Source organism: Helianthus annuus, chromosome 1 (genome assembly GCF_002127325.2).
Source record: "Helianthus annuus cultivar XRQ/B chromosome 1, HanXRQr2.0-SUNRISE, whole genome shotgun sequence".
Classification (NCBI taxonomy): Eukaryota; Viridiplantae; Streptophyta; class Magnoliopsida; order Asterales; family Asteraceae; genus Helianthus; species Helianthus annuus.
In genome coordinates, this window is record NC_035433.2 from 64,262,214 (window position 1) to 64,286,353 (window position 24,140).

General features: G+C 39.0%; 4 protein-coding genes across 4 annotated transcripts; 2 read left to right on the forward strand and 2 right to left on the reverse strand.

The window, feature by feature from the left end:
• The first annotated feature begins 2,537 nt into the window (after window positions 1-2,537).
• LOC110867984 (probable small nuclear ribonucleoprotein G) lies at window positions 2,538-3,521 on the forward strand. Its single transcript, XM_022117051.2, has 4 exons — window positions 2,538-2,738; window positions 2,846-2,868; window positions 3,151-3,272; window positions 3,361-3,521. The coding sequence occupies exons 1-4, from the start codon at window positions 2,704-2,706 to the stop codon at window positions 3,421-3,423; spliced, it is 243 nt and encodes an 80-aa protein (XP_021972743.1). The 5' UTR covers window positions 2,538-2,703; the 3' UTR covers window positions 3,424-3,521.
• Window positions 3,522-4,212: 691 nt separating this feature from the next.
• On the forward strand, window positions 4,213-5,183 carry LOC110867971 (probable small nuclear ribonucleoprotein G). The gene is made up of 4 exons (XM_022117037.2): window positions 4,213-4,350; window positions 4,458-4,480; window positions 4,764-4,885; window positions 4,974-5,183. Exons 1-4 carry the CDS (start codon window positions 4,316-4,318, stop codon window positions 5,034-5,036), a joined length of 243 nt encoding a protein of 80 aa, XP_021972729.1. The 5' UTR covers window positions 4,213-4,315; the 3' UTR covers window positions 5,037-5,183.
• Window positions 5,184-6,480: 1,297 nt separating this feature from the next.
• LOC110867938 (F-box/kelch-repeat protein At1g57790) lies at window positions 6,481-9,109 on the reverse strand. Its single transcript, XM_022117005.2, has 3 exons — window positions 8,954-9,109; window positions 6,850-7,969; window positions 6,481-6,742 (listed from the first exon to the last, which is right to left on the reverse strand). The coding sequence occupies exons 1-2, from the start codon at window positions 8,983-8,985 to the stop codon at window positions 6,862-6,864; spliced, it is 1,140 nt and encodes a 379-aa protein (XP_021972697.1). The 5' UTR covers window positions 8,986-9,109; the 3' UTR covers window positions 6,481-6,742; window positions 6,850-6,861.
• Window positions 9,110-17,224: 8,115 nt separating this feature from the next.
• On the reverse strand, window positions 17,225-23,312 carry LOC110936641. The gene is made up of 3 exons (XM_022179052.2): window positions 22,157-23,312; window positions 17,913-17,966; window positions 17,225-17,451 (listed from the first exon to the last, which is right to left on the reverse strand). The coding sequence occupies exons 1-3, from the start codon at window positions 23,310-23,312 to the stop codon at window positions 17,435-17,437; spliced, it is 1,227 nt and encodes a 408-aa protein (XP_022034744.1). The 3' UTR covers window positions 17,225-17,434.
• Between the last annotated feature and the right edge of the window lie 828 nt (window positions 23,313-24,140).

Sequence of the window (24,140 nt, forward strand, 5' to 3'; positions counted from 1 at the left end):
GTGGAAGTGTTTGGGAGACGAAGGAACTCGGTGGCTAGCTAATTTATTCAGTCTTATTTTTTAGTATGGAAGAATGCCAAATCAATGGAGGAATAGTGTTGTAGTGCCTCTATATAAGAACAAATGAGATGCTCAATGTTGTGGGAATTAGAAAGGGATTAAGTTGCTAAGTCACACTATGAAGTTATGGGAGTGGGTAATTGAGACTAGACTTAGAAGAGAAACTCAGGTTACGGTGAACCAATTTGGTTTCATGTCAGGGCGGTCAATTACGGAAGTGATACACATTATCTGGAGGTTGATGGAAAAGTATAGGGAAAAGAAATGAGGTCTACATATGGTATTCATCTACCTTGAAAAAGCATACGATAGTGTGCCGCATAGAGTGATTTGGGTTAGTTTAGAGGGTAGAGGCGTTCCTAGGAGGTATATAGACATAGTTAAGGATATGTATATTAGGACTGAAACTAGTGTCCGTGCGCCCTTAGGGGATACTAATTTCTTCCATGTGGAGGTAGGACGCCACCAAGGGTTTGCATTGAGTCCATTTCTTTTTGCAATTGTGTTGGATGAGCTGTCAAAGTCAATTCAGTAGAATGTTCCATGGTGCTTGATTTTTACGAATGATATTGTGTTACATGCGGACAGAGCCTAAATGCGAAGTTAGAGGAGTGACAAGTAGCTTTGGAGGGAAAATGTTCAAGGATAAGTTGCTCTAAGACCGAACACCTTTATTGTGATTTTAGTGGTGCAGACGATCGAAAGGACACTTAGATCACCATAGAGGACCAAATGGTCCCGCGTGCAACCAAGTTCAAATATCTAGAGTCGTTTGTACAAAGGGATGAAGAGATAGATAGTGACGTAGACCATCGCGTCCAAGCTGGACGGTATAAGTGGAGAGCAGCTATTGGGATATTGTGCGAAAAAAAGGGTCCTAGTTAAACTAAGGGGGGAATTTTATAAGGTTGCAATTAGACCGACCATGTTATATAGAACAGACTGTTGGGCCATCAAGAAGACGCAACCGCGTAAGTTGGAGGTAGCAGAGATGCGGATGCTGAGGTGGATGTGTGGACACACTAGGCTAGACAAGATAAGAAATAAGGTTTTTAAATATAGATTAGGGGTAGCTAGTATATCAGACAAAATAAGAGATGGGAGGTTGAGATGGTTTGGGCATCTTAGGAGGAGACAAACGATAGCCACAATTAGAAGCGTAGAAAATCTTAATGTGGAGGGGAGGAGGAGTAGATGCAGACCAAAACTAACATGGGATGAACGAATTAGACAAGATTTGCTAGAATTGCACATCTATGAGGACATGGTCTAGGATAGGAGTTCGTAGAGACATATGATTAAAGTTAAGTACTTTTAGGAGGATAATTTGGTTTAACATTGTTCTTTAGGAGCTTAGGATGTTGGTCATTCCTAAGGAGCTTAGAGTGTTAATATGCTTTGGTGGCCTTTTCATTTTATTGCTTCTGTTTTTATGATGTGTTTCCTGTCCTTTTTAATATACTTTAGTGCACTGTGTTTTATGTTGATTTTGAGTATCTATGTGCCTTTTATGTTTTTATGTAACCTTGATGCCTGGATATGGCTTTGAAGCTGGCGGTTTCACTAGAGCAATATTTTTATCCATTGGAATGGAGATAAGGCTCGTCTACATCTCACCCTCCCTAAACCCTACCGATAGCTTTGCTATAAGAGAGATTTACTGGGTATGGTTGAGGTTGCTGTATTGATGGTTTAACAAATCATGTATTATTTGTTTTAGTTTCTTTAAATGTTAAAATGATTCATGATTATAATCAAAATCCGTAACTATATATTAAAAAAGGATATACTTACAAAATTGATAATCGAGCGCTTCAGTTTATAGGTGCACAAAAAACTCGAGCCTGGAAAAAACATCCAGACTCGGGGTTTATAAGAACCGGGTATTGTAAACCGAACCCCAAACCCGACCTTACCCATAGGGTAGGGTCCAAGTTTGGTATTTGTTGGGAGAACTTGGACCTGGGTTTTTTCAACCCGATTTATACCCGGGTTTTATCTATACCCGGGTTTTACAATACCCGCACCGGGTTTTTTGATACTTGACTATGTATGCACTTTTATGATATGTAATCTTGTAATACTTCTAACTTTCTAATATATTGGAAGTTTTATTTTGTAATTGTTATAGTTTGTAAACCCAAAATGGAGTTGGAAACATAAAAATACAAAAAATTTAAAATAAAAAAAAGCTGCGACATCGGGTTTTTTGCATACCCGTATAGGGTTTTCTAATACTCGACCCAGAAACCAGGTTTTTTTATACCCGCAAATATGGTATATTTAATACCTGGGTATAGAAAATCTGAACCCGATACACCAGGTATGATTTTCCTCACAAATACCTGGATCCGAACCTGACCCAGGTATTGCCAATACTCAGTCATACCCGAACCCGAGTATTAAAAAACCAGGTTATGTGCACACCTCTAGTTCAGTTTACACTAGAGATTTCAAGGCTCAAAACGGATCAACCAGGAAAACCAAACCGTAACATTGGGCTTGTTAAAGTGAAAGGGTCTGTGTTATTTTTAGACTTTGGATTCTCTTTTCAAAACCACTACGCGCGATAAACCTCCCTAAAATTTCTTTAATTTCGTTTAGTCATCGTTTTCGCTCTCTCTCTCTCTCTAGGGTTTCGCCATGAGCAGATCAGGTCAGCCGCCAGATCTCAAGAAGTAACAACCTCTCCTTTCTCATCACTTTTTTCTACATTCTTAACGCCTTTTTGTTCATCTGATTCAACCCTAATTTCCCTTTACTTTTTTTTTTAATTTTAATGCAGGTACATGGACAAGCAACTACAGAGTAAGTTTTCGCTTTTACACTATCATAATAATTAATTCTCTGTTATTTTCTGTACTAAATTGCAAAAAAAAAATAATAATAATAATAATTGAGAAATTAACCAATTCTAAAGGTTGATTTTGTTTGAAAACAGTAAATTAGGGCAAATATATTTTACAGTCATACTGTCATACCTTATTATTAGTATAATGATCTTTCTCGGGTTAATTGTAAAGTAGAGTAAGAGTAACAATTGCCGTAAAAAATGATTTATTGCTAGTTAATTTTGAAAGTTTGTTGCAGTCAAGCTGAATGCGAATCGAACAGTGGTGGGAACACTTAGGGGGTTTGATCAGTTCATGAACCTGGTGATTGACAACACAGTGGAAATTAATGGTGATGACAAACATGATATTGGCATGGTGGTAATGATCATTTTAACATGTTGATTTTTGATGTTAGATATCAGGTATTTAAGAATTGATAAAAATGTCATTTGTTTTGTGTGCACAGGTCATAAGAGGGAATAGTGTGGTCACTGTTGAAGCACTCGAGCCGGTCAGCAGAGGCCAATGATTCCCGACTCGTATTGGTATGGTTCTGGTGTATCGTGTGGCTGGTTTTGTAATTCTGAGAACTGTTATGGTGGTAATTGATGTTTAACTTCATAGCTTGCTTTTGAAAAGAGAATCCAAAGTCTAAAAATAACACAGACCCTTTCACTTTAACAAGCCCAATGTTACGGTTTGGTTTTCCTGGTTGATCCGTTTTGAGCCTTGAAATCTCTAGTGTAAACTGAACTAGAGGTGTGCACATAACCTGGTTTTTTAATACTCGGGTTCGGGTATGACTGAGTATTGGCAATACCTGGGTCAGGTTCGGATCCAGGTATTTGTGAGGAAAATCATACCTGGTGTATCGGGTTCAGATTTTCTATACCCAGGTATTAAATATACCATATTTGCGGGTATAAAAAAACCTGGTTTCTGGGTCGAGTATTAGAAAACCCTATACGGGTATGCAAAAAACCCGATGTCGCAGCTTTTTTTTATTTTAAATTTTTTGTATTTTTATGTTTCCAACTCCATTTTGGGTTTACAAACTATAACAATTACAAAATAAAACTTCCAATATATTAGAAAGTTAGAAGTATTACAAGATTACATATCATAAAAGTGCATACATAGTCAAGTATCAAAAAACCCGGTGCGGGTATTGTAAAACCCGGGTATAGATAAAACCCGGGTATAAATCGGGTTGAAAAAACCCAGGTCCAAGTTCTCCCAACAAATACCAAACTTGGACCCTACCCTATGGGTAAGGTCGGGTTTGGGGTTCGGTTTACAATACCCGGTTCTTATAAACCCCGAGTCTGGATGTTTTTTCCAGGCGCGATAAACCTCCCTAAAATTTCTTTAATTTCGTTTAGTCATCGTTTTCGCTCTCTCTCTCTCTCTAGGGTTTCGCCATGAGCAGATCAGGTCAGCCGCCAGATCTCAAGAAGTAACAACCTCTCCTTTCTCATCACTTTTTTCTACATTCTTAACGCCTTTTTGTTCATCTGATTCAACCCTAATTTCCCTTTACTTTTTTTTTTAATTTTAATGCAGGTACATGGACAAGCAACTACAGAGTAAGTTTTCGCTTTTACACTATCATAATAATTAATTCTCTGTTATTTTCTGTACTAAATTGCAAAAAAAAAAATAATAATAATAATAATTGAGAAATTAACCAATTCTAAAGGTTGATTTTGTTTGAAAACAGTAAATTAGGGCAAATATATTTTACAGTCATACTGTCATACCTTATTATTAGTATAATGATCTTTCTCGGGTTAATTGTAAAGTAGAGTAAGAGTAACAATTGCCGTAAAAAATGATTTATTGCTAGTTAATTTTGAAAGTTTGTTGCAGTCAAGCTGAATGCGAATCGAACAGTGGTGGGAACACTTAGGGGGTTTGATCAGTTCATGAACCTGGTGATTGACAACACAGTGGAAATTAATGGTGATGACAAACATGATATTGGCATGGTGGTAATGATCATTTTAACATGTTGATTTTTGATGTTAGATATCAGGTATTTAAGAATTGATAAAAATGTCATTTGTTTTGTGTGCACAGGTCATAAGAGGGAATAGTGTGGTCACTGTTGAAGCACTCGAGCCGGTCAGCAGAGGCCAATGATTCCCGACTCGTATTGGTATGGTTCTGGTGTATCGTGTGGCTGGTTTTGTAATTCTGAGAACTGTTATGGTGGTAATTGATGTTTAACTTCATAGCTTGCTGTGACTTCCGTGTATAAATTTGACCGTAAAAACATAATAACTGGTATTCATGTGTTCAAGCTGAATTGCATGGTCAAATGCACGCTCGGATGACCTTCCTGATCCAAATCGTCGGTTCCATAGGCATTGTATTAATAATCTTTTGGGCATCATCAAGCAGGCTCTCCCTGCCCAAAAGACCCTTGGCACACGAGTAATGTTATGGGCCTCGTTTTAACTCATTCTGTCTTCTGGACCCGTTGAGCATACATTGTAAGCAAACAATGTGCTGCGCAGAAGTCGTGATCTAGCCCACGTTTAGCTACAAAATCATGTAAAGATTCCAACTGCAAATTTTATTAAAATTAACACACAAAAACCTCATTTTACAAAAAAAAAAAAAAAAAAAAAAAAAAAAAAAAAAAAAATTCATGCTCGTTTAGATAAGATGGTCGTTGAAGTACACCTGGTTTAACCAGAGCGATGCAACAAACTGTAAACATTTGTATGGTCTTTCGTCGAACAGGTTGTATGCATCTTCACTAAAACAAGAACCTGTGTAAAGAGAAATCAGGCCTGTTTGTACGAAGGGTTTTGAGTGGCACCCGGTTAGGGGTGCCAATGGTGTACATTGATATACCTATGGCGGGTATCAGGTCTATACCCATTTAGGATCTTCTGTGGTTAGAAATTACCCACTGGCATCACCATTACCTAAACCCAATCTTAAATTCACTTTAACAACTGACTTGAAATATAAAACGAATCGCATGCTTAGTCCCATACCCAATTTTGATGACGAAGCTGTGTGCCTGAGATTTAGGACGACGCTGAACTTGAGGGTAACCGGGGAAAAAATATCCCGAGTATCAAGTTGTTTTTAAAGGAAAGATGGAAATGGAGAACTTACTACTCAAGAGGTGTTTTCTTTTTATCAATATTTTATCATCTAACAAAATACCCCTGGTTTTAAATCTTACAATGATGCATTGAAGATCTTAGAATGAAGCAATTACTTCTCTGTTTAAGAATCTGCTTGTCGTAGATTCGAGAAAGTTAGGGTCTAGTGGCTAGAAGAGGACCGGACCCTGATAAAACCAACTATTTAAATGCCCAACCGTTCTTAAATGGTATGCGCGGTGCTGTATGTTCGATTGTGCAATTGGCTTTTAGATTTGTTTTGGCCATCACATCTAACCAGTCCGATTCTTTTCTTTCTCCGTTTGGAGGGGAAATCAGTGTCTTTGGTTACAATACCCTTTCAAATCCCGTTGCATTGCACGGGTACCTTCTAATTTATGAAAAATCATGAACATGCGAGTTAATGCACATTCTTTTTCTCATAATTCCCCTCTTTAAAGATCTAAAAACGACAATTAAACATAACATATATGAATAGTTAGGACTAGATTATTCAACTAACGTGACTATTACATAATTCACTATCTACTAGTAATCCTGCAGTGTGTGCTTGGATCATAACTCAATATCCTAAAATACATAATTATTCATGTTATTCCTCACAACATATTTGACATTTATTCAGTCTAAAGAGACCAAAGCCAAACTTCTGGTGGTTTTATTCAGAAGCACTCCACTCTGGATCCATCATCTTTCAGCTAGAAACTGAAGAAAACAGATAGTTTTAGTAACAAATGGTGAAGCCGAAGCCAATATTTCATAAACGAAAATAAAAATGAAAACTATAGTTATTAACAAACCAGTGAAATCACCTGCTACATAACTTAATCTTCCCAGCTAAATGTTGAGACATCTTCGGGCGGTTCGACCCATATGCTCTCAAACGGATCTTGTTCGCCCCAATCATGACACTGCTTTCGTGGGTAGTATCTACGGTGATCTAAAGAGTATGAAATACACCTTTTTCCATAAAACCGAACTTTAGAAAAATAAACGCTATTCCTCATCATCCCCAAAAGATCGGTTCTTGCATGTGACGACAAAAAGCTAGCGAATAACGTCACGCCTTCAAGTGTTTTCATTTCAACCCATTCTTTATTCACCTGATCGAGTTTATAAATAATCGGGTTTTCACTATAACAAGTGTAGATAACAAAAATATCTCCTTTATGCTCCGCCATAAACTTCCCCTTCCACCAATTTTTAACGAAGAAATTATCGGGACAACGGGGCGGAGGTACAACACGGATACTCCAAGTGAGCTCAAGCGGGTCATAAACTCCAAGCCAGCCCGTTAAACTTAAACAATAGAAAAGCCCGTGACAGAACACAAGCTTATTCCATATACTGCTTACGAACGGCAATCGGTTATGGTAATTAACCGTAGTCCAAACTGTTGCTCCGGGATAACACGTGCTAATAGCAACGACAGTTGGACTAACATGTTTAACTGTAAAAACTATACAGTTGGGAGATTTAGGGGAACTTGAAAACGCGACTATTTGGTAAGTCATTTCAAATCGTGGTAATTTAATCATTTCTCGTGTAAACGGGTTGAAAAATAGGACCCGTTGTGTTCTTGGCTTGTATAGCAATAACCAACCGTCTTTATTGTAACAAATTCTGCAGCCGTGTAACTCGGGTAATTCCAAAGAGTATGTTTTACGTTTTGACGGGTCATAAAACTCGAAACGGTTACCGAGTTTTGGGAAGTACATAAGCCATGGTGGCTTGTTGACCACTCTGACCGACAAAGCAACCGAAAACCATGTTTTGCAAACTGCTGACGTTCGAATATTGTCTTTCAATGTTAACTGTGAAATTATAAATTCAAGGAGTTCAACCGGAAGGAATGACCATGCTTCTTGTTCGTTCTGCTCTGCATCTCCCTGTTTTGAAATTCTTGTATCGTCTTTATAACTTGCCGTTAACCTATCAATCACAAATTATATAAATCTGTCATAATTGACAACAAAATTTCAAGAATTCATGAGTTTGAACCTTAAAATACTTGACAACAAGATCAAGGATCACCAATTTAAACAAAGGCCTAAAAACCTAAACTTTCAGAGAAATTAAACCCTAAAATCCTAATTTTATCAATTTCATAAATATAAAAAAAATATGCATCAAATTAGCGATGAAATGCAACGTCAAATCGAACAATTTACAAATGAAAGTTAAGATAAACTTTCATAGACTAAACCCTAAATCCTAAATATTGTGAATCTTTAAATTTAAGATAAAATGCATCAAATTAAAGTTGAAATGCATACATTAAATCGAACAATTTACAGATGAAATTTAAGATAAACTTTCAGAGACATTAAACCCTAAATCCTATAAGTTGTGAATTTCATAAATATCAAACAAAATGTATACATCAAATTAAACAATTTTTAAGATAAACTTTCATAGACTAAACCCTAAATCCTAAAATTAAAAATTTCATAAATATCAAAGAAAATGCATCAAATTACAAATAAAATGAATACACCAAATTAAATAACTTACAGACAAAATATAAGATTAACTTTCATAGGCTAAACCCTAAATCCTAAAAATTGTGAATTTCATAAAAATCAAACAAAATGCATCAAATTACAAATAAAAAACATACATCAAACCAAACAAATCACAAACAAAACTAATCCACAAAACATCAAACAAATTCATCACAAAAAAAACCATCAATTCCGTACACACAACACAAATTCTCAATATTCAGATCAATTCCGTTCAAATTCACTTCAAATCACACATATAATACACAAATTCATGAACAATTAACATCGATCTCATCTCTACAACCTCACACACACCCAAATTTCACAAAACCTGAAAGTAGGATAAAAAACAGAGCCAAAACACGAACAATCCGATTGAATTCGAGTAAAATTCGATGAAGAAACTTACAATTTGAGTCTCCGTCTCTTCCGTCCGGCCATAACAGCAAGAAATGAAGCTTTCTCTCACTAGAATTGACAACGGTGTGTGTTAGTGTGTGAGAGAGAATAAAAAGAAGAACGGATGTGTTGAAATGATGAAGAGAAAGACGGTTGTCTCAACGTGAGTGTGCTAGCACTACACGTGTATATTATTGTGATCTGGTGCGGTGCGGAACACTGGGAGTGTGTGGGGCGACCAATGGAGTGAGGGTACGGGGGTTGTTTGGTGACGTGGCGAGGTTTGATTGGATGGGGGTGTGGAGATGTGGTGTGTGGGTGTAGACTAGATCTGCGTGGGAATCACAGCCTTTTCGGTGGTGGTGTTGTGTGTTTGGTTTGGGGTTTTTGGTGGGTCACTTTGTTTAAAGTTGGAATTAAATAAAGTTAACTTTTTACTAGAAATATATGACGTTTAACCGTTTAAACCGTTTTATACATACATAAGGTATAAGGACTGGTTAGACATTTGAGAGTGACAAACTAAAAAATCAATCAATGAGAGTGTGTCATATCAAATTGGTAAACTATGCTCAAAAGTGTTGATAATGGTTAGATACTTGGTGAAGTGGTAAACTATTTTTTTTAAAAGAAAAATATGTGATTGGTTGAGATTGGAATAGACCCCACCCACACTATCTTCTCTCTCTCTCATACCCTCCCTTCACCACTCCGGCAAGCCTACACCGATTTGGCAAACTTTTGAGTGGCAAACTACGTTGACGGCGGTGTTACTAATTGACAAACTAAGTTTGCCACACTTTGCCGCACCCCACTCCGTGTACCCTAATTTTATTATGGGTAGAAGAGTACTCATTTCCAAACTCATTTGCTTCTTTTTGAGGTCATGGGTTCAACTCCAGGTAAAAGAGAATTTTAATAGTGACTTGGTGATATTGACATGCTAACTACTAACGCGGTTAGCGACATCTTAACCATACGCCGTTAAAAAAAATTGAACCAAGAAAACCGATTAATAAAATGATACCAACTCATTAAATTTCATTTGAATTCGCGCAGTTTATTGTCCGTTTACCATCTATCTCGATGTAAATTCTTAACTAATCTAATATGAATTCATTCTCTAATTGAACCAATGATATTTTTAAGTAAAATAAAATTAAAAGCACGTTTAGACCATATGTAGGAGTATGGCAAACCACATGCTTTTTTTCGTCACGTGTTCGCCACATTACCAAAGTCATTTCACAGTACAATGGTTCATCCCCTTCATTAATTAATATATCAACCAATACTCACTTTCTATAGACTCTCTCTTTCTCTCTCTATCTTTCTCACATCAAAACCCATCAATCTCTCTCTCTCTCTCTCTCTCTCTCTCTCTCTCTCACACACACACACACACACACACACACACCCGTGACCAGAACCACGAGTTCATCCCAAAAAAGCCAAACAACATGAGGAGGGGGTAGTGTTGAGCATGTGGTTTGGTCAACCACATCACATGCCCATGCCACTACGAATGGTCTTAAGCACCTTCATCCAGTACGGGTTCACGAACTGGAAAAGAACCCATGATCCCATATTGGAGAAGTTGCGGACTTACGACGATGTTCCTATGAACCTGGGTGAACTCATGATGGCATGATACCATGTTGAAGTTTCCTCGTCTGCCCTGCTAGAATGCTAGAATGGAAATAAAACTAAATTTGAAACTAAACTATAGATACAAATTTTACGTATCAACATTACTATCTTACAACTTATATAACACAAATCATTAGAAACCACTACTTTTAATGCGTTAATATAATAAAATCCTTCTAACATTCGACATCTCGTACTATCAGTATTGTTCGTTTTAATCATGAGAAGTTCATAAATTTCTTTATGGTTGTCAAAGTTGAGACTTCCCAAAAAGGCACCAATTGTAGTAGGGATGAGCATATGCCACCGAATACCGATCCCATACCGATCCCGTACCGATCCCGATCCCGATCGGTATCCCGATCGGTATCCACTTTTTGGCGTTTTCGGTATCGGTACGGTACGGTATCGGTATTATACCGATACCGACCCTCAAAATACGGTATAATACCGATACCGTACCGTACCGATACCTAACCGACATGTTTCAGTATCGATACCTAGTTTGGGTGAAATTCGGGATCGGTATTAGGCGGTATCGGTATCGGTTCGGTATCGAATACCGATATGCTCATCCCTAAATTGTAGTACCACTCGGCAACTCGAGCATGCTTAATTGTGAACTTGGTCTTTCATTCACATTCATTATGTCAAAAAAGGCATCGATGATACTTGACTTCTTGTATACTTTATGAACCTGACATATCCCATCTACACGAATGGTGTGAGATCCGAAGTTACAATCCCACTCTTCTTTATCTTAGAACTTATACAACACAAGTCGTTAAAAATTGTTACCTTTGGCGTATTAATATAATATTAGAACATTCGACCTAGCGTACCATCATTATTGTTTGTTTTTCCCACAAGAAACTTTCGAACTTCTTAGGAGGTCACCCATTATAGTACTACTCCCAATATGCTAATACGTTTAAGATGAATATTTTTCAGGTAAGACAATTTGCATGTGGGGTTAACTGATGCGGATCTCTTCATTGATATTTTTTTGAACGGCCAACGAATCCTCCAAATGGTCTACTGACAAAATTCAGCACATCAGGATACACTTGCCTCTGAACCGGGAAAAACTTCACCTAGGCCGAAGCCCGTGAACACTCGCTCGAAAGCATGACAGTGGGGTGAGGTAAAATGTAACACCCCGTGTTCCGAAAGTCAAAGTCAAAGTCAAAGTCAAAGAAAGAAAAGGTTGCTAATTGCGATCTGTCACTCCTTGCTTAATTATTGATTTGACTTCTTTGACTTGATCGAATCTTTATTTTATTTAGAGCTGGTAATTCTGACACGAACACGATAACACGACACGAACCTACACGAAGTTAACAGGTTTCGTGTTTGACCTTAACAGGTTTCGTGTCTAAACAGGTCGACATGATAAGACCTGTTTAAATTTCGTGTCTAAACAGGTTAAAACCCGTTAACCTGTTAAGACCCGTTAGTGACCTGTTTATAATTTTAAATTAATAAAATATATCAAATATGTGGGGTTAAGAAGTCATGTTCGTGTCTTAACAAGTCGTGTTCGTGTCTTAACAGGTCATGTTCGTGTCTTAACAGGTCGTGTTCGTGTCTTAAACATGTCACATGATATGTTGGTAACATTTTCGTGTCTTAACATGTCATTTCGTGTAACCTGTTTATTAACAGGTTCGTGTTCGTGTTTGGAAAATCAGACACGATAAGATTTCGTGTTGTGTTCGTGTTTACAGGTTTCGTGTTCGTGTCTTATCGGGTTCGTGTCTTAACAGATCGGGTTGATCCGATATGCCAACCCTAATTTTATTTACTTTAGTCGTATTATGTGGAGTATCTGTGAATAATCGAGGTTTAATCGATATGTATCGCACGTTTATCGCTTATCGCATCGCAATCGCATTCGAAACTCGAGTTATGCGTTCTGGATATTGTTTTACGTGTGTGTGTTATTTATGTGTTACTTGTGCGTGTTTATTTATGTTTATGTTTTGTGGTGACTAATCGAAACGCAATCGCAACTCTATCGCAATCGAAATCGCAAACACTAAACGCAAGTTATTTATAGTGATTGTATGTTAGATATAGTAGTTAGGTTATTTGTGTAACTAATGGGTAAATCTATCTCATCGCTCGCTCGAAACGCATCGCAACGCTCAACACGCGAATCGAAACGACAAAACTCAACACGCCGGACACCAGGATCGAGTGGCCACCCGATCGAGTGGCCATCCGATCGAGTGGCCATCCGACCGGATTGCCATTCGATCGGATTGCCATCCGATCGAGTTGCCATCCAATCGGTGACCAATCCGACCCTGCACACTTTCCTCTTTTGGAAACCTTATAAATACCCTCCTGTCACATCATTTGTGATGTGACAGCTCCTCTGCTCGACCAGCCACTCTCAAGCTCTCTCTTTCCCTCGATTTCTCGCGATTCTTGTAAGTTTCCAACCTAAATCGTGTACTTCTATGATCTACACACACTTATTCATCATTTTCTCTTTTGAATCTCAACTTTTGACCGTGAAATCAGTGGATTTGAGGTGTTCTAGGGTGATGTCATCATGGAGTTCTTATGAACTAAGCTTTGGCTTCATTCCACCAAGAACAACTCAGATCTGAAGGATTTCCACAAGATTAAGCAATGTTTTCACATAGATCTACACATATTCATGGTTAAAAGGATTGAAAGATGGTTTCTTAACTTCCTTTCAACTCTTTTACACTCAATGCACTCAAAACTGATAGAATCGGAGCTCGTTCTGATTTTCTACTCCTTCTTAGCGATGTATCGGTTCAAGATCTAGTTTCTATCAAAGGGACTACCGATTTCGGGTTAAACATGAAAGACCGTCTCGAACCATTAACTGGTCGGACTAGGGTGATTCCTGCTCGATCGGGTCACTTGGTTCAAGATGGGGTTTTTGTTGTTTAGCACGTCATCACACCGTCTCGATCAAAACTGCAAAACTTTCCAAAAAATCAAGTGTCAAAGACGATCGGGTCGTTGGGACGGATTGCCGTCCGATCGGGTTGCCATCCGATCGGATTGCCATCCTATCGGACAGCCATCCGATCGGCTTACACTTGGTTCCACACTTAAACTTTTGTTTCAACTTTGCAAGGATCTGAACGTCGAACGGATTACCGTCCGATCGGATTGCCATCCGATCGAACGACCATCCGACCATGTGACATTTGGAACTTCGATACTTAAACAATTTTCAACATGTTCAATACATAGTCAGTTCTGACGGATTGCCATCCGATCGGATTGCTATCCAATCGAGTGACAATCCTGCTATGAACTTGTTCTCACTAAGTGTCCTACCAATCGGATCGTTACCCGATCGAACGACCGTTCGATCGACGACCTAAAGGGTAGAGATACTTCTCTGTTTTCATAATGCTACAACGACAACTTCAAAGCCATCGTACACAAACACATCCTTACCAAACGATGTCAACCCAATCGACTGGCCATCCGATCGGATTACCATCTGACACTTGGTACTTTACACCGTTTTACGCGCCGCTTATCGTTTATGCTATCGTTAACTGTTCAGGCTAATCTCTCAGCGCTCTCTTCAATCCAAAAGAGTGTTTACTTGTTAAACACAATCTGTGAGTATACTCGAACCCTTTTTGCTTTACGCACTTTTGGGTGTTACACACGTTACTTATTCTAAATCACAATCTACACACAACGCAAACACTATTTATACGCTGACCATTATTGCATGCTACGTGTTATTCGATGAATGCTTGTATGTTATGTTAACACAGTAATTGTTGCCTAACACCTTAGCAACGATAGTACTATAGTTTGGATTCAGCACCTGTTGTGACAACCCTAAAAATCCCATGTATTCCGTACAAATTATTAATGATAATTAAAGTGTCTGATGACTGTGTGGAATTACTTAACTGCTTTCTGATATCTGTGTTATGCTTACACGTATTTGTTAATATGCTAGGAATATGCTAGGAATATGCTTGGAATATGCTAGGAATATGCTATATGGAAGATCTTATAAATACCACCATTCCACCAAAACTCTCTTTCTCTCCTCTCCTCCCTAGCTCACGGCCAAGACCCCCCTTGAACACACCACCATTTTCGGCTCTTGATCTCCTCATTCCAAAGTCATACAAGTGTTACGGGTCACGCATAAGGAGTCTTGGAGCTAACGGAAGGCGAAGGACCTCTCTATCTTGCTTTTATCCACCTCTTTTTCGCATAGTTTCTTCCCTAGCCTTGTGCTAGTTGTAAGTGCTTCTAATCAACTTCTTGTTCATGTTTGATGTGGTTAATAAGAGATTAGTCGGTTAAAAATTATGAACATACAAGATCAAAATCTAAAAGTCTACTAAAATGATGAACAAGGTGGTTAATGGATGAATATTAGTGTAAAGCATGTAGATCTTGTGTGATTGTGATTATTGGTTGATGATCTGAAGTATTGCTGGATAATATTAATGTTTGATGTTGTTGTGAATACTAAACTTGTTAACGATATCAATCGAACACGATTTAGAAAGTTAAACACTAAAAATCAGAATCTGTCCAAGTTTTACAGCCAACTTCAGTTGGCTGTAAACAGGTCATAAACCTAACGAAAAACTGATATTTCGACTCTAAAATGTGATATTAGGAAATATGGTTCTAATGGCACCGGAATCGTAATTTTTGGACTCCGTTTACTATTTTTAAAGTATTAATTTGTAACAGCAACTTAAGCTGGATTTTGACAGCAATAAATGGGTGTCGTACTTTCAGTCATAACCTGAGTTTTGTGATGAATCGGACCATGAAATTTGTACAGTAGATGACAACCGATGCATGTGTAATTACCCCACTGGAATTTCGTAAATCGGACACTCGATGAATTTTTAATAAAATGTTCCGTGGACTGTGGTCAGAAATTCATAAATCTGAGTTCAGTCCGGAATATGATTTTTTATAAAATATTGGTAGTGAACCGGACCCCGATATTTTTACACAATAAAATATGGAATGTTTAAGTCATCTTGTAAAAATTTGGGAATTTTTGGAATAATTTAACTATTTTATTAAAACGACCGAAAACTGCCGGTTTTGAATGTTAATGCTGAATTAATATAATTTGTGACTTGCGTGTCTAAATGTCGAGTATGCTATCCGTGAATGATCTAACATGGTATATATGTTATGTGCATTATCGTATGTTTGATTTTGAGTGGGGAATGAATGGGAAACTTAGAGGGGCATGAACCGTTAAAACGATGCATGTTGTGTGATAAATACGTGTAGGAACTTTGTGTTCTATTTGAGAGCCACTAAATGACTAACTGGTAAATTATATTAGGACGTGATTGACCGACCTTGACTGTTAGCTATATTGAGAATCTAACCGAGCAAACCAAGGTGAGTTCACACACTTTCTAAGGCATGGGATTCCCGGTGGTTTGGGAATGGGTTAAAGAATTAAAACGGAATCTACATATCTTACATAAGTAGGGTATGTACGGCCATCCTCCTCGGGTAGGATGCCAGTATTAATCCTGCGTATTCTCTTTGGGAGAACTACGTACGTTCGTCCTCCTTGGGTAGGACAACAACCTTAAAACTTACTAGACAAAACTCTATCATAAGTCCCTCATTTTATATCGACTTAATCGCCGAGGCCAATGGCGAGCGGGTCATTAGTTAATAGCGCTATTAGGTTTAACAAACCTCACACCGTGCCAGTCGGACGGGCGTGTACTAATGGACTATGGCAAACCGTCAGTGATGATAGACACTGATGTAGGGCACAACTTATTTGCGTAGTAGTCGATATGGTACAATCTAGTGGTTCACATGGGGAAGCCCCCACTAATCATGAACAGGGTATGGGTAATAAAGAATGAACTGGTTAAACTTTCTTTCAACTACGGGGTAACCCCCACGGCAATTTCGCCAACGAAAGACAAACCACGTTTTAGGAAAACAACTTAAAACTAAACAACCAAACGTGAACTCACTCAACTTTGTTGTTGACTCGTTGTTACATGCCTTACAGGTCGCTAAATGTTTGGAGCTTGCATATGGAGGTGGTCGTTGTGGGATGCGAACTGATATGTCCCGTATTTAATAAATAAACTTTATGAACTTGTTAAACCTACGTTTTGGACTTTAAACTTATGAACCATGGTCTATGAACTTATATTTTGGTATCACGTATTATGCTTCCGCTGTTTAAATTTAAAACTTGGTTAACTGGCTTTTGGTCACCAATTGTTGACCGACCTTAACTGTTAGCTATGTTGAGAATCTAACCGAGCAAACCAAGGTGAGTTCACACACTTTCTAAGGCATGGGATTCCCGGTGGTTTGGGAATGGGTTAAAGAATTAAAACGGAATCTACATATCTTACATAAGTAGGGTATGTACGACCATCCTCCTCGGGTAGGATGCCAGTATTAATCCTGCGTATTCTCTTTGGGAGAACTACGTACGTTCGTCCTCCTTGGGTAGGACAACAATGTTAGGACCGTTTTTCAAAAATAAAAGAATAACTACATAAGCAAGATTTTTAGGAGAATTAAAGTACCACTTTGACGCTTAATGAAATTTTTACAAAAATTGTGCATGACCCGTTTGTAAAAACGGACATACTCCCTGTTTTTACCTAACTTACAACGTTTACACTACGACCCATTTAACATAAAACTATCCCAACAAAAACGACAAGTTTTTAATTCTAAAACATTTCAACAAGTCAACAAGTAATAAACACGATCCAAAAGCATGCATATAAGTTGCGGAAGCGCATGGTATCTTAAGGCTTGAACATGTGCTCGTCCCATATCTCCAAATCGCCTATAGAGGTGCTTTACCTACATTAACATTCACAAATTTAATAAGTTAGTTATCTCATAGAAAACCATAACCTTTCGATTTAGCTTTAACCACATAGAACATTCTTACTCTTAAGCATACAACAACCCAATAATTGGGTTAAGCATAACCACTCTCGCAGAGAGTTTGACATACGCATTCTACCCACGAAATTGGGTTTAGCATAAACACTCTCGTAGAGAGCTAAGCATACACATTCGACCCATGAGATTGGGTTTAGCATAACCACTCTCATAGAGAGCTAAGCATACACATTCGACCCATGAGATTGGGTTTGCATAACTCAACACTTCTTTCATTAGCATACCCAAATCCACGAGGGATTTGTCGCTTGCTTACTACATCGTCAATCTCGTTATATATAAAAAAATATAACTTTAACAACGAAAGTTTATATAAATAGGAAATATAATAAAGACTCGTATGACGTGAAGCATACCTCGATCTTGTGCTCCTTCCGCTTTACTAGTGTTAGAGCTTTCCTCCTTCACGCCTACATTACAACATTCGTTTACTTAGTTGAATCAAGTCATTCCATCATTTTCTCTCATACTACACATATAGTCATCTCTTAAGCATTTTATCAAACACTTGGTGGGCATTGAATTTATAATCATAATGTACAAGTGTTCATAGCATGGATTTCACTTGATTAACTTTCTAGTTCAACAAGAATTTGTTAAATTCATATACTTCCTTTACCTTATGATAATTTGTCTAATTCCTTCATCACATACAAGATCATGCAACAACTCACAATTGTAAGCATGTTATAGAAATCACCTTGTTCATACAAGTCTTTCAACATATGGGTATAACCCTAACCTTTTCAATAATCGAAATTAAGCATAATTCTAAGTTTATTTTAGGTTCCTAACCTGCATTTGCACATGAATTGCACCTAATTTCACGTTTGGGTCAAAAACCCACTTCTTATTACTCACTAAAACATGATTTTCGACTTACCTATTGTTGTTAGAACTTAGATGGTTGACAATTCGGGTTCTTGCATCGATTTGGGCTCTCAATTCCTTCCAAATCTTGAGAATTCTTGAAAGCTAGGGTTTTCCCCCTTTTGTTCTTGCTTGTCGTCGACCAACAACACCACCAGTGTGTTGGTTTTACAACTTTCTAGTAGTAATAAAATACTTTTATCATAATTTACTATTTCAGCCCTTATAGTTTTAAGTGTTGATAATTATCATACTAAACCTCTCTCTTATTAACTAATAACACATTCTATTAACTTGGTTAAATTCTTGCAAGTTATATTTACTTAAATTAGCATAAATAAGTGATAAACATATTTTGGGGTGTTACAAGTCTACCCCCCTTAAAGGAGGTTTCGTCCCCGAAACCTGATCATAAATTTATTCATGGACATACCGAATAGAAAAGGATAGTGTCTCCTCATTTCGTCTTCTGCTTCCCATGTAAGATCCGAACCCTTCCGGTGCTGCCATTGTACCAACACTTGTCTAACAGCTTTGTTGCGGAGATTCTTCACCTTGAACTCCTTAACGGCTATGGGCCTTTCGACATAATTTAACCCTTCATCCAACTCGATATCATCGAGTGGTACTAATGCTGTCTCATCCGCAAGACACCTTCTTAATTGCGACACGTGGAAAGTATTGTGAATCCCGTTTAGAGCAGGCGGTAATTCCAATCGATACGCAACCCTTCCAACCCGTGCCAAAATTTTAAACGGCCCAATGTAACGAGGACCTAGTTTTCCCCGTTTGCGAAAACGGATTATACCCTTCCATGGGGACACCTTTAGCAAGACGAAATCTCCAACTTGGAACTCGATAGGACGCCTTCTCTTGTCTGCATAAGCTTTTTGCCGATCTTGAGCTGCTTTCAACCTTGTTCTAACCATTTCAATCTTTTCGTTCGTTACTGCTATTAAATCACTTGGTGCAAGCTCCCTTTGTCCCACTTCGCCCCAACATACGGGAGTCCTACATTTTCTCCCGTATAATAGTTCGTATGGTGCCATTTGAATACCACTATGGTAACTGTTGTTATAAGAAAACTCGACCAGGGGCAATTGGTCGTCCCAACTTCCTCCAAAATCTAAGGCACACGCCCTCAACATATCAACGAGCGTTTGAATGGTTCTTTCTGACTGGCCGTCAGTTTGAGGGTGGTAGGCGGTACTTATGTGCAGCTTCGTACCCACACTCTCGTGAAACTTCCGCCAGTAACGAGAAGTAAATCTAGTGTCCCGATCCGAGACAATCGACACGGGCACTCCATGACGTGATATGATCTCGTTCATATAAATTTCTGCCATTTTCTCGGAAGAGTAAGCTTCTTTGATGGGTAAAAAGTGAGCGCTTTTCGTAAGTCGGTCTACGATTACCCATATTGTATCATGCCCTTTCTTTGTTTTAGGAAGTTTGGTTATCAAATCCATCGTTAGTTCCTCCCACTTCCATACCGGTATCTCCAAAGGTTGTAATTTCCCATACGACTTTTGATGTTCAACTTTCACTTGGGAGCATGTTAAGCATTTCGCGACGTATTTAACTATGTCGCGCTTCATTCCCGGCCACCAATAATTGGCTTTCAAATCCCGATACATCTTTGTAGCCCCGGGATGGACCGAATATCGAGACTTATGTGCCTCGTCGAGCAAGGCAGCTTTGACTTCGCAGAACCGCGGAATCCAAATTCGGCCGAACCGTGTCTTAAGCCCGGTCGAATTTTCTTCTAGATTATTGATCACACCTTTTAGTCGTTCCCTCTTCAGGTCTTCCGCTCCGAGCGACTTTATCTGGGATTCGCGTATTGCCTCGAGTAATCGTGGCGTAACTACCATCTTCATGGATTTCACTTTTATGGGAGGTGGATACTCTTTACGGCTTAGAGCATCGGCTACTACATTTGCCCTCCCCGGGTGGTAGAGGATATCACAATCATAATCTTTGATAAGTTCCAACCACCTCCACTGCCTCATATTTAGGTCTCTTTGTTCAAAGAAATATTTAAGGCTTTTGTGGTCCGAGTAAATGGTGCATTTTGCCCCATATAGATAATGCCTCCAAATTTTTAATGCAAACACTACCGCCGCTAATTCTAAGTCGTGTGTGGGGTAGTTCATCTCATGAGGCTTCAATTGTCGCGAAGCATAAGCGATAACTCTCCCTCTTTGCATTAGAACACAACCCAATCCCTGGTGTGAAGCGTCTGAATAGACCACTAGGTCTTCGGTTCCGTCTGGTAACATTAGGATTGGGGGACTCGATAATTTTTCTTTCAACATTCGAAAAGCCTCTTCCTGTTCTTTTTCCCATACAAACTTCTCTTTCTTTCTGGTCAGCTTTGTTAAGGGCAGGGCTATCTTGGAAAAATCTTGTATGAACCTCCGGTAGTATCCAGCAAGACCCAGAAAACTTCTTATCTCTGTTGGGTTTTTCGGAGGAACCCATTTCATTACCGCATCGATCTTTGAAGGATCAACCATAACACCCTCCGCATTTATCACGTGCCCCAGAAACTGTACCTCCCTAAGCCAAAAGGCACACTTTGAAAATTTTGCGTAGAGCTTCTCCTTACGGAGAGTTTCAAGTACTTCACGCAAATGTACCGCATGTTCGTCCTTGCTTCGTGAATAAACCAAAATGTCATCTATGAATACGATTACCGATCTATCCAACATGGGTCGGCATACACGGTTCATAAGGTCCATAAATGCCGCCGGCGCATTTGTTAACCCGAAGGACATAACTAAAAACTCATAATGTCCGTAACGTGTTCTAAATGCGGTCTTTTGAACGTCTTCTCCTCGTACTCTAACCTGATGGTACCCAGATCGCAGATCTATCTTGGAGAACCAACTCGCCCCTTGTAACTGATCGAAAAGGTCGTCAATTCTAGGTAAAGGGTAGCGGTTCTTTATAGTTAGCTTATTCAACTCCCTATAGTCGATGCACATGCGCATCGACCCGTCTTTCTTTTTAACAAATAAGACGGGCGCTCCCCAAGGAGACACGCTCGGGCGTATAAAGCCTTTGTCTAAGAGGTCTTGTATTTGTGTCATTAATTCCCGCATCTCCGTGGGAGCTAATCTATAGGGAGCCTTAGCGACTGGTTTCGCATCTGGATTCAATTCGATTTTAAACTCCACTTCTCGCTCAGGAGGGAGTCCCGGCAATTCTTCCGGGAATACATCCGGAAATTCGTTCACAACTTCAACATCTTCAAGCTTTGGGAAGCTTTGTTGAGTATTTACTACATAAGCTAAGTATGCCTTACACCCATTGAGCAAGTACTTAGTGGCTTGAACGAGAGTACATAGTTTTGCTTCTATCTTTCTTTCGCCTTGTATATTTAATCGTCTTCCACTTGGGGCTCGGAGATGTATGGTTTTGGTTTCACAATTTATTTCCGCATGGTTTTGAGACATCCAATCCATACCCACTATTACTTTGAATTCCCCCAAGATCATGGGGATAAGATCAATAGCAAACTCCTCATCCTCAATGGCCAATTTACAATTTTTACATATTTCGTGCAACAAGAAACTTTTGCTATCTGCTATCTCTACTTCTAAGGGCATCGACATTCGTTCAATCTTAAAGGATGGACGTTGAACAAGTTCACTAGAGATAAACGACATGGTAGCTCCGGTGTCAAACAAAACGTAAACCGGTATAGAATTTATTAGAAAAATACCTGAAACCACATTTGGTTGGGACTTGGCTTCTTCAGACGTGATCTGATACATTCTCCCTTTTGCCCTAGAACCCTCTTGCTTCTTATCTTCTTTCTTTGACCCTTGTTGAAGCTTTGGACATTCCGACTTGATATGCCCTTTTTCGAAACAGTTGAAACAAGTCTTTGGGTTGTCCGGGCATTGATAGGACGAATGCCCCTCCTTACCGCATTTAAAGCACCCCTTCTTACCTAGCAAGCACTCTCCGGTATGGAGCTTTCCACACGTCTTGCATGGCGTAATCCCACCTTTCGACTTACCCTTTCTTCCTGGATCCTGAAACTTCCCCTTTTTGGATGGACTAAAACTTGCACCTTTTTCACTCGGCCTCTTTTCACCTCGCTCCTCTTGCCTTTTAATTTCGATCTCTCTATCCCGCGCTAAATCAATGAGCTCTTCAAGAGTTTCACATTTTGAGGGAGTGATGAACTCTCTAACTTCTGCCTTTAACACACCATAAAAACGACTTATCTTCATCCTCTCGGTTGTTACCAATTCCCCACAGAACTTCATCTTATCCATAAAATTGTTTGCTATTTCATTCACTGATTCGTTTTTCTGCCGGAGACGTAAGAAATCCTCCTGAATCTTGTCGATCGCCGACTGAGGACAATGATATCTCATGAAGGGCCCCTTGAACTCTTGCCAAGTCATAGCTTGCAGTCTGTCTTCGCCTACCTCCTTGCTGTGAGCATCCCACCAATCCTTCGCTTGATGGGTTAGTAAACCGGTAGCGAACATCACTTGATCCTCCTTATCACACCGGCTTCGTATAAAGACCGCCTCTATATTCGAGATCCACCTTTGACATTCAATAGGATCTATTTTACCGTCATACGTCGTCGGATGACAGGCCATAAAATCCTTGTAAGTGCACCTTCGTTCCTTACTTCTACTCTTGGATCCTTCGATTAATTCCTTCAACTCTTCGAACCTACTCGTCATCATAGCATCCACAACCCCCAGAACTCGGCTTTCTACTTCTTGAGCTAACCGAGGTAGATTGGCTTGCATAACCCCTTCCGCTACTTCCGTGACTCTGTTTTCAAATGCTTCTTGTCTAACCGCATCATTGTTATCATCATTATCATTGTTAATATTTCTTGCATCAGCCATCTACACAATGTTAATATTTCGTTTAATACAATTTAATCATTCAGCATATCTTTAATCATTAATCATCATTCATTTAGTCCATTTCATCTCATTTGCTTCGTTTCTTTTGATTCTTACGAATCCATTTTCGTTGTGTTCACTAATAGTGATTACACACACTTGTTAACCTTATATGGACACAACGTAGCCAAGAAATAAGCTTTCGAACAAACCGGTAACACAAAACGGGAAAAACAAACAATTCAGCATTTCGGTATTGGGTAAGCCGTCGGCGACGGCTATATGCCCGTCGGCGACGGGTTCATATAATGGCCGTCGGACAAAAATCACCCGTCGGCAGGGTGTTAAGGCGTCGGACCAGGGCTGGCCGTCGGCGACGGGGGCTAACCCGTCGGCGACGGGCCTTCGTTTAGCAGAAACGCTGCAACTTCATTTTTTTTTGTGTTTTAACCCGCTTCCAGGTCCGTACCAGCTGCCCGGGTTCCGGAATTACTTGTTTTGATGCCCATAATTGTTACTTCACATTTTTAACTTAACCTTACATCTTAAACTCATAACATATACTAGCATTTATCGAAATCATACTTTATTACCTCATTGGCGATCCGGGAGCGAGCACACTTTCGAACGAGCCACTGGTTTGAGTTCAAGCATCGCTTTACAAGCTCGAATCCCTCAAACCATGGCTCTGATACCAACTTGTTAGGACCGTTTTTCAAAAATAAAAGAATAACTACATAAGCAAGATTTTTAGGAGAATTAAAGTACCACTTTGACGCTTAATGAAATTTTTACAAAAATTGGGCATGACCCGTTTGTAAAAACGGA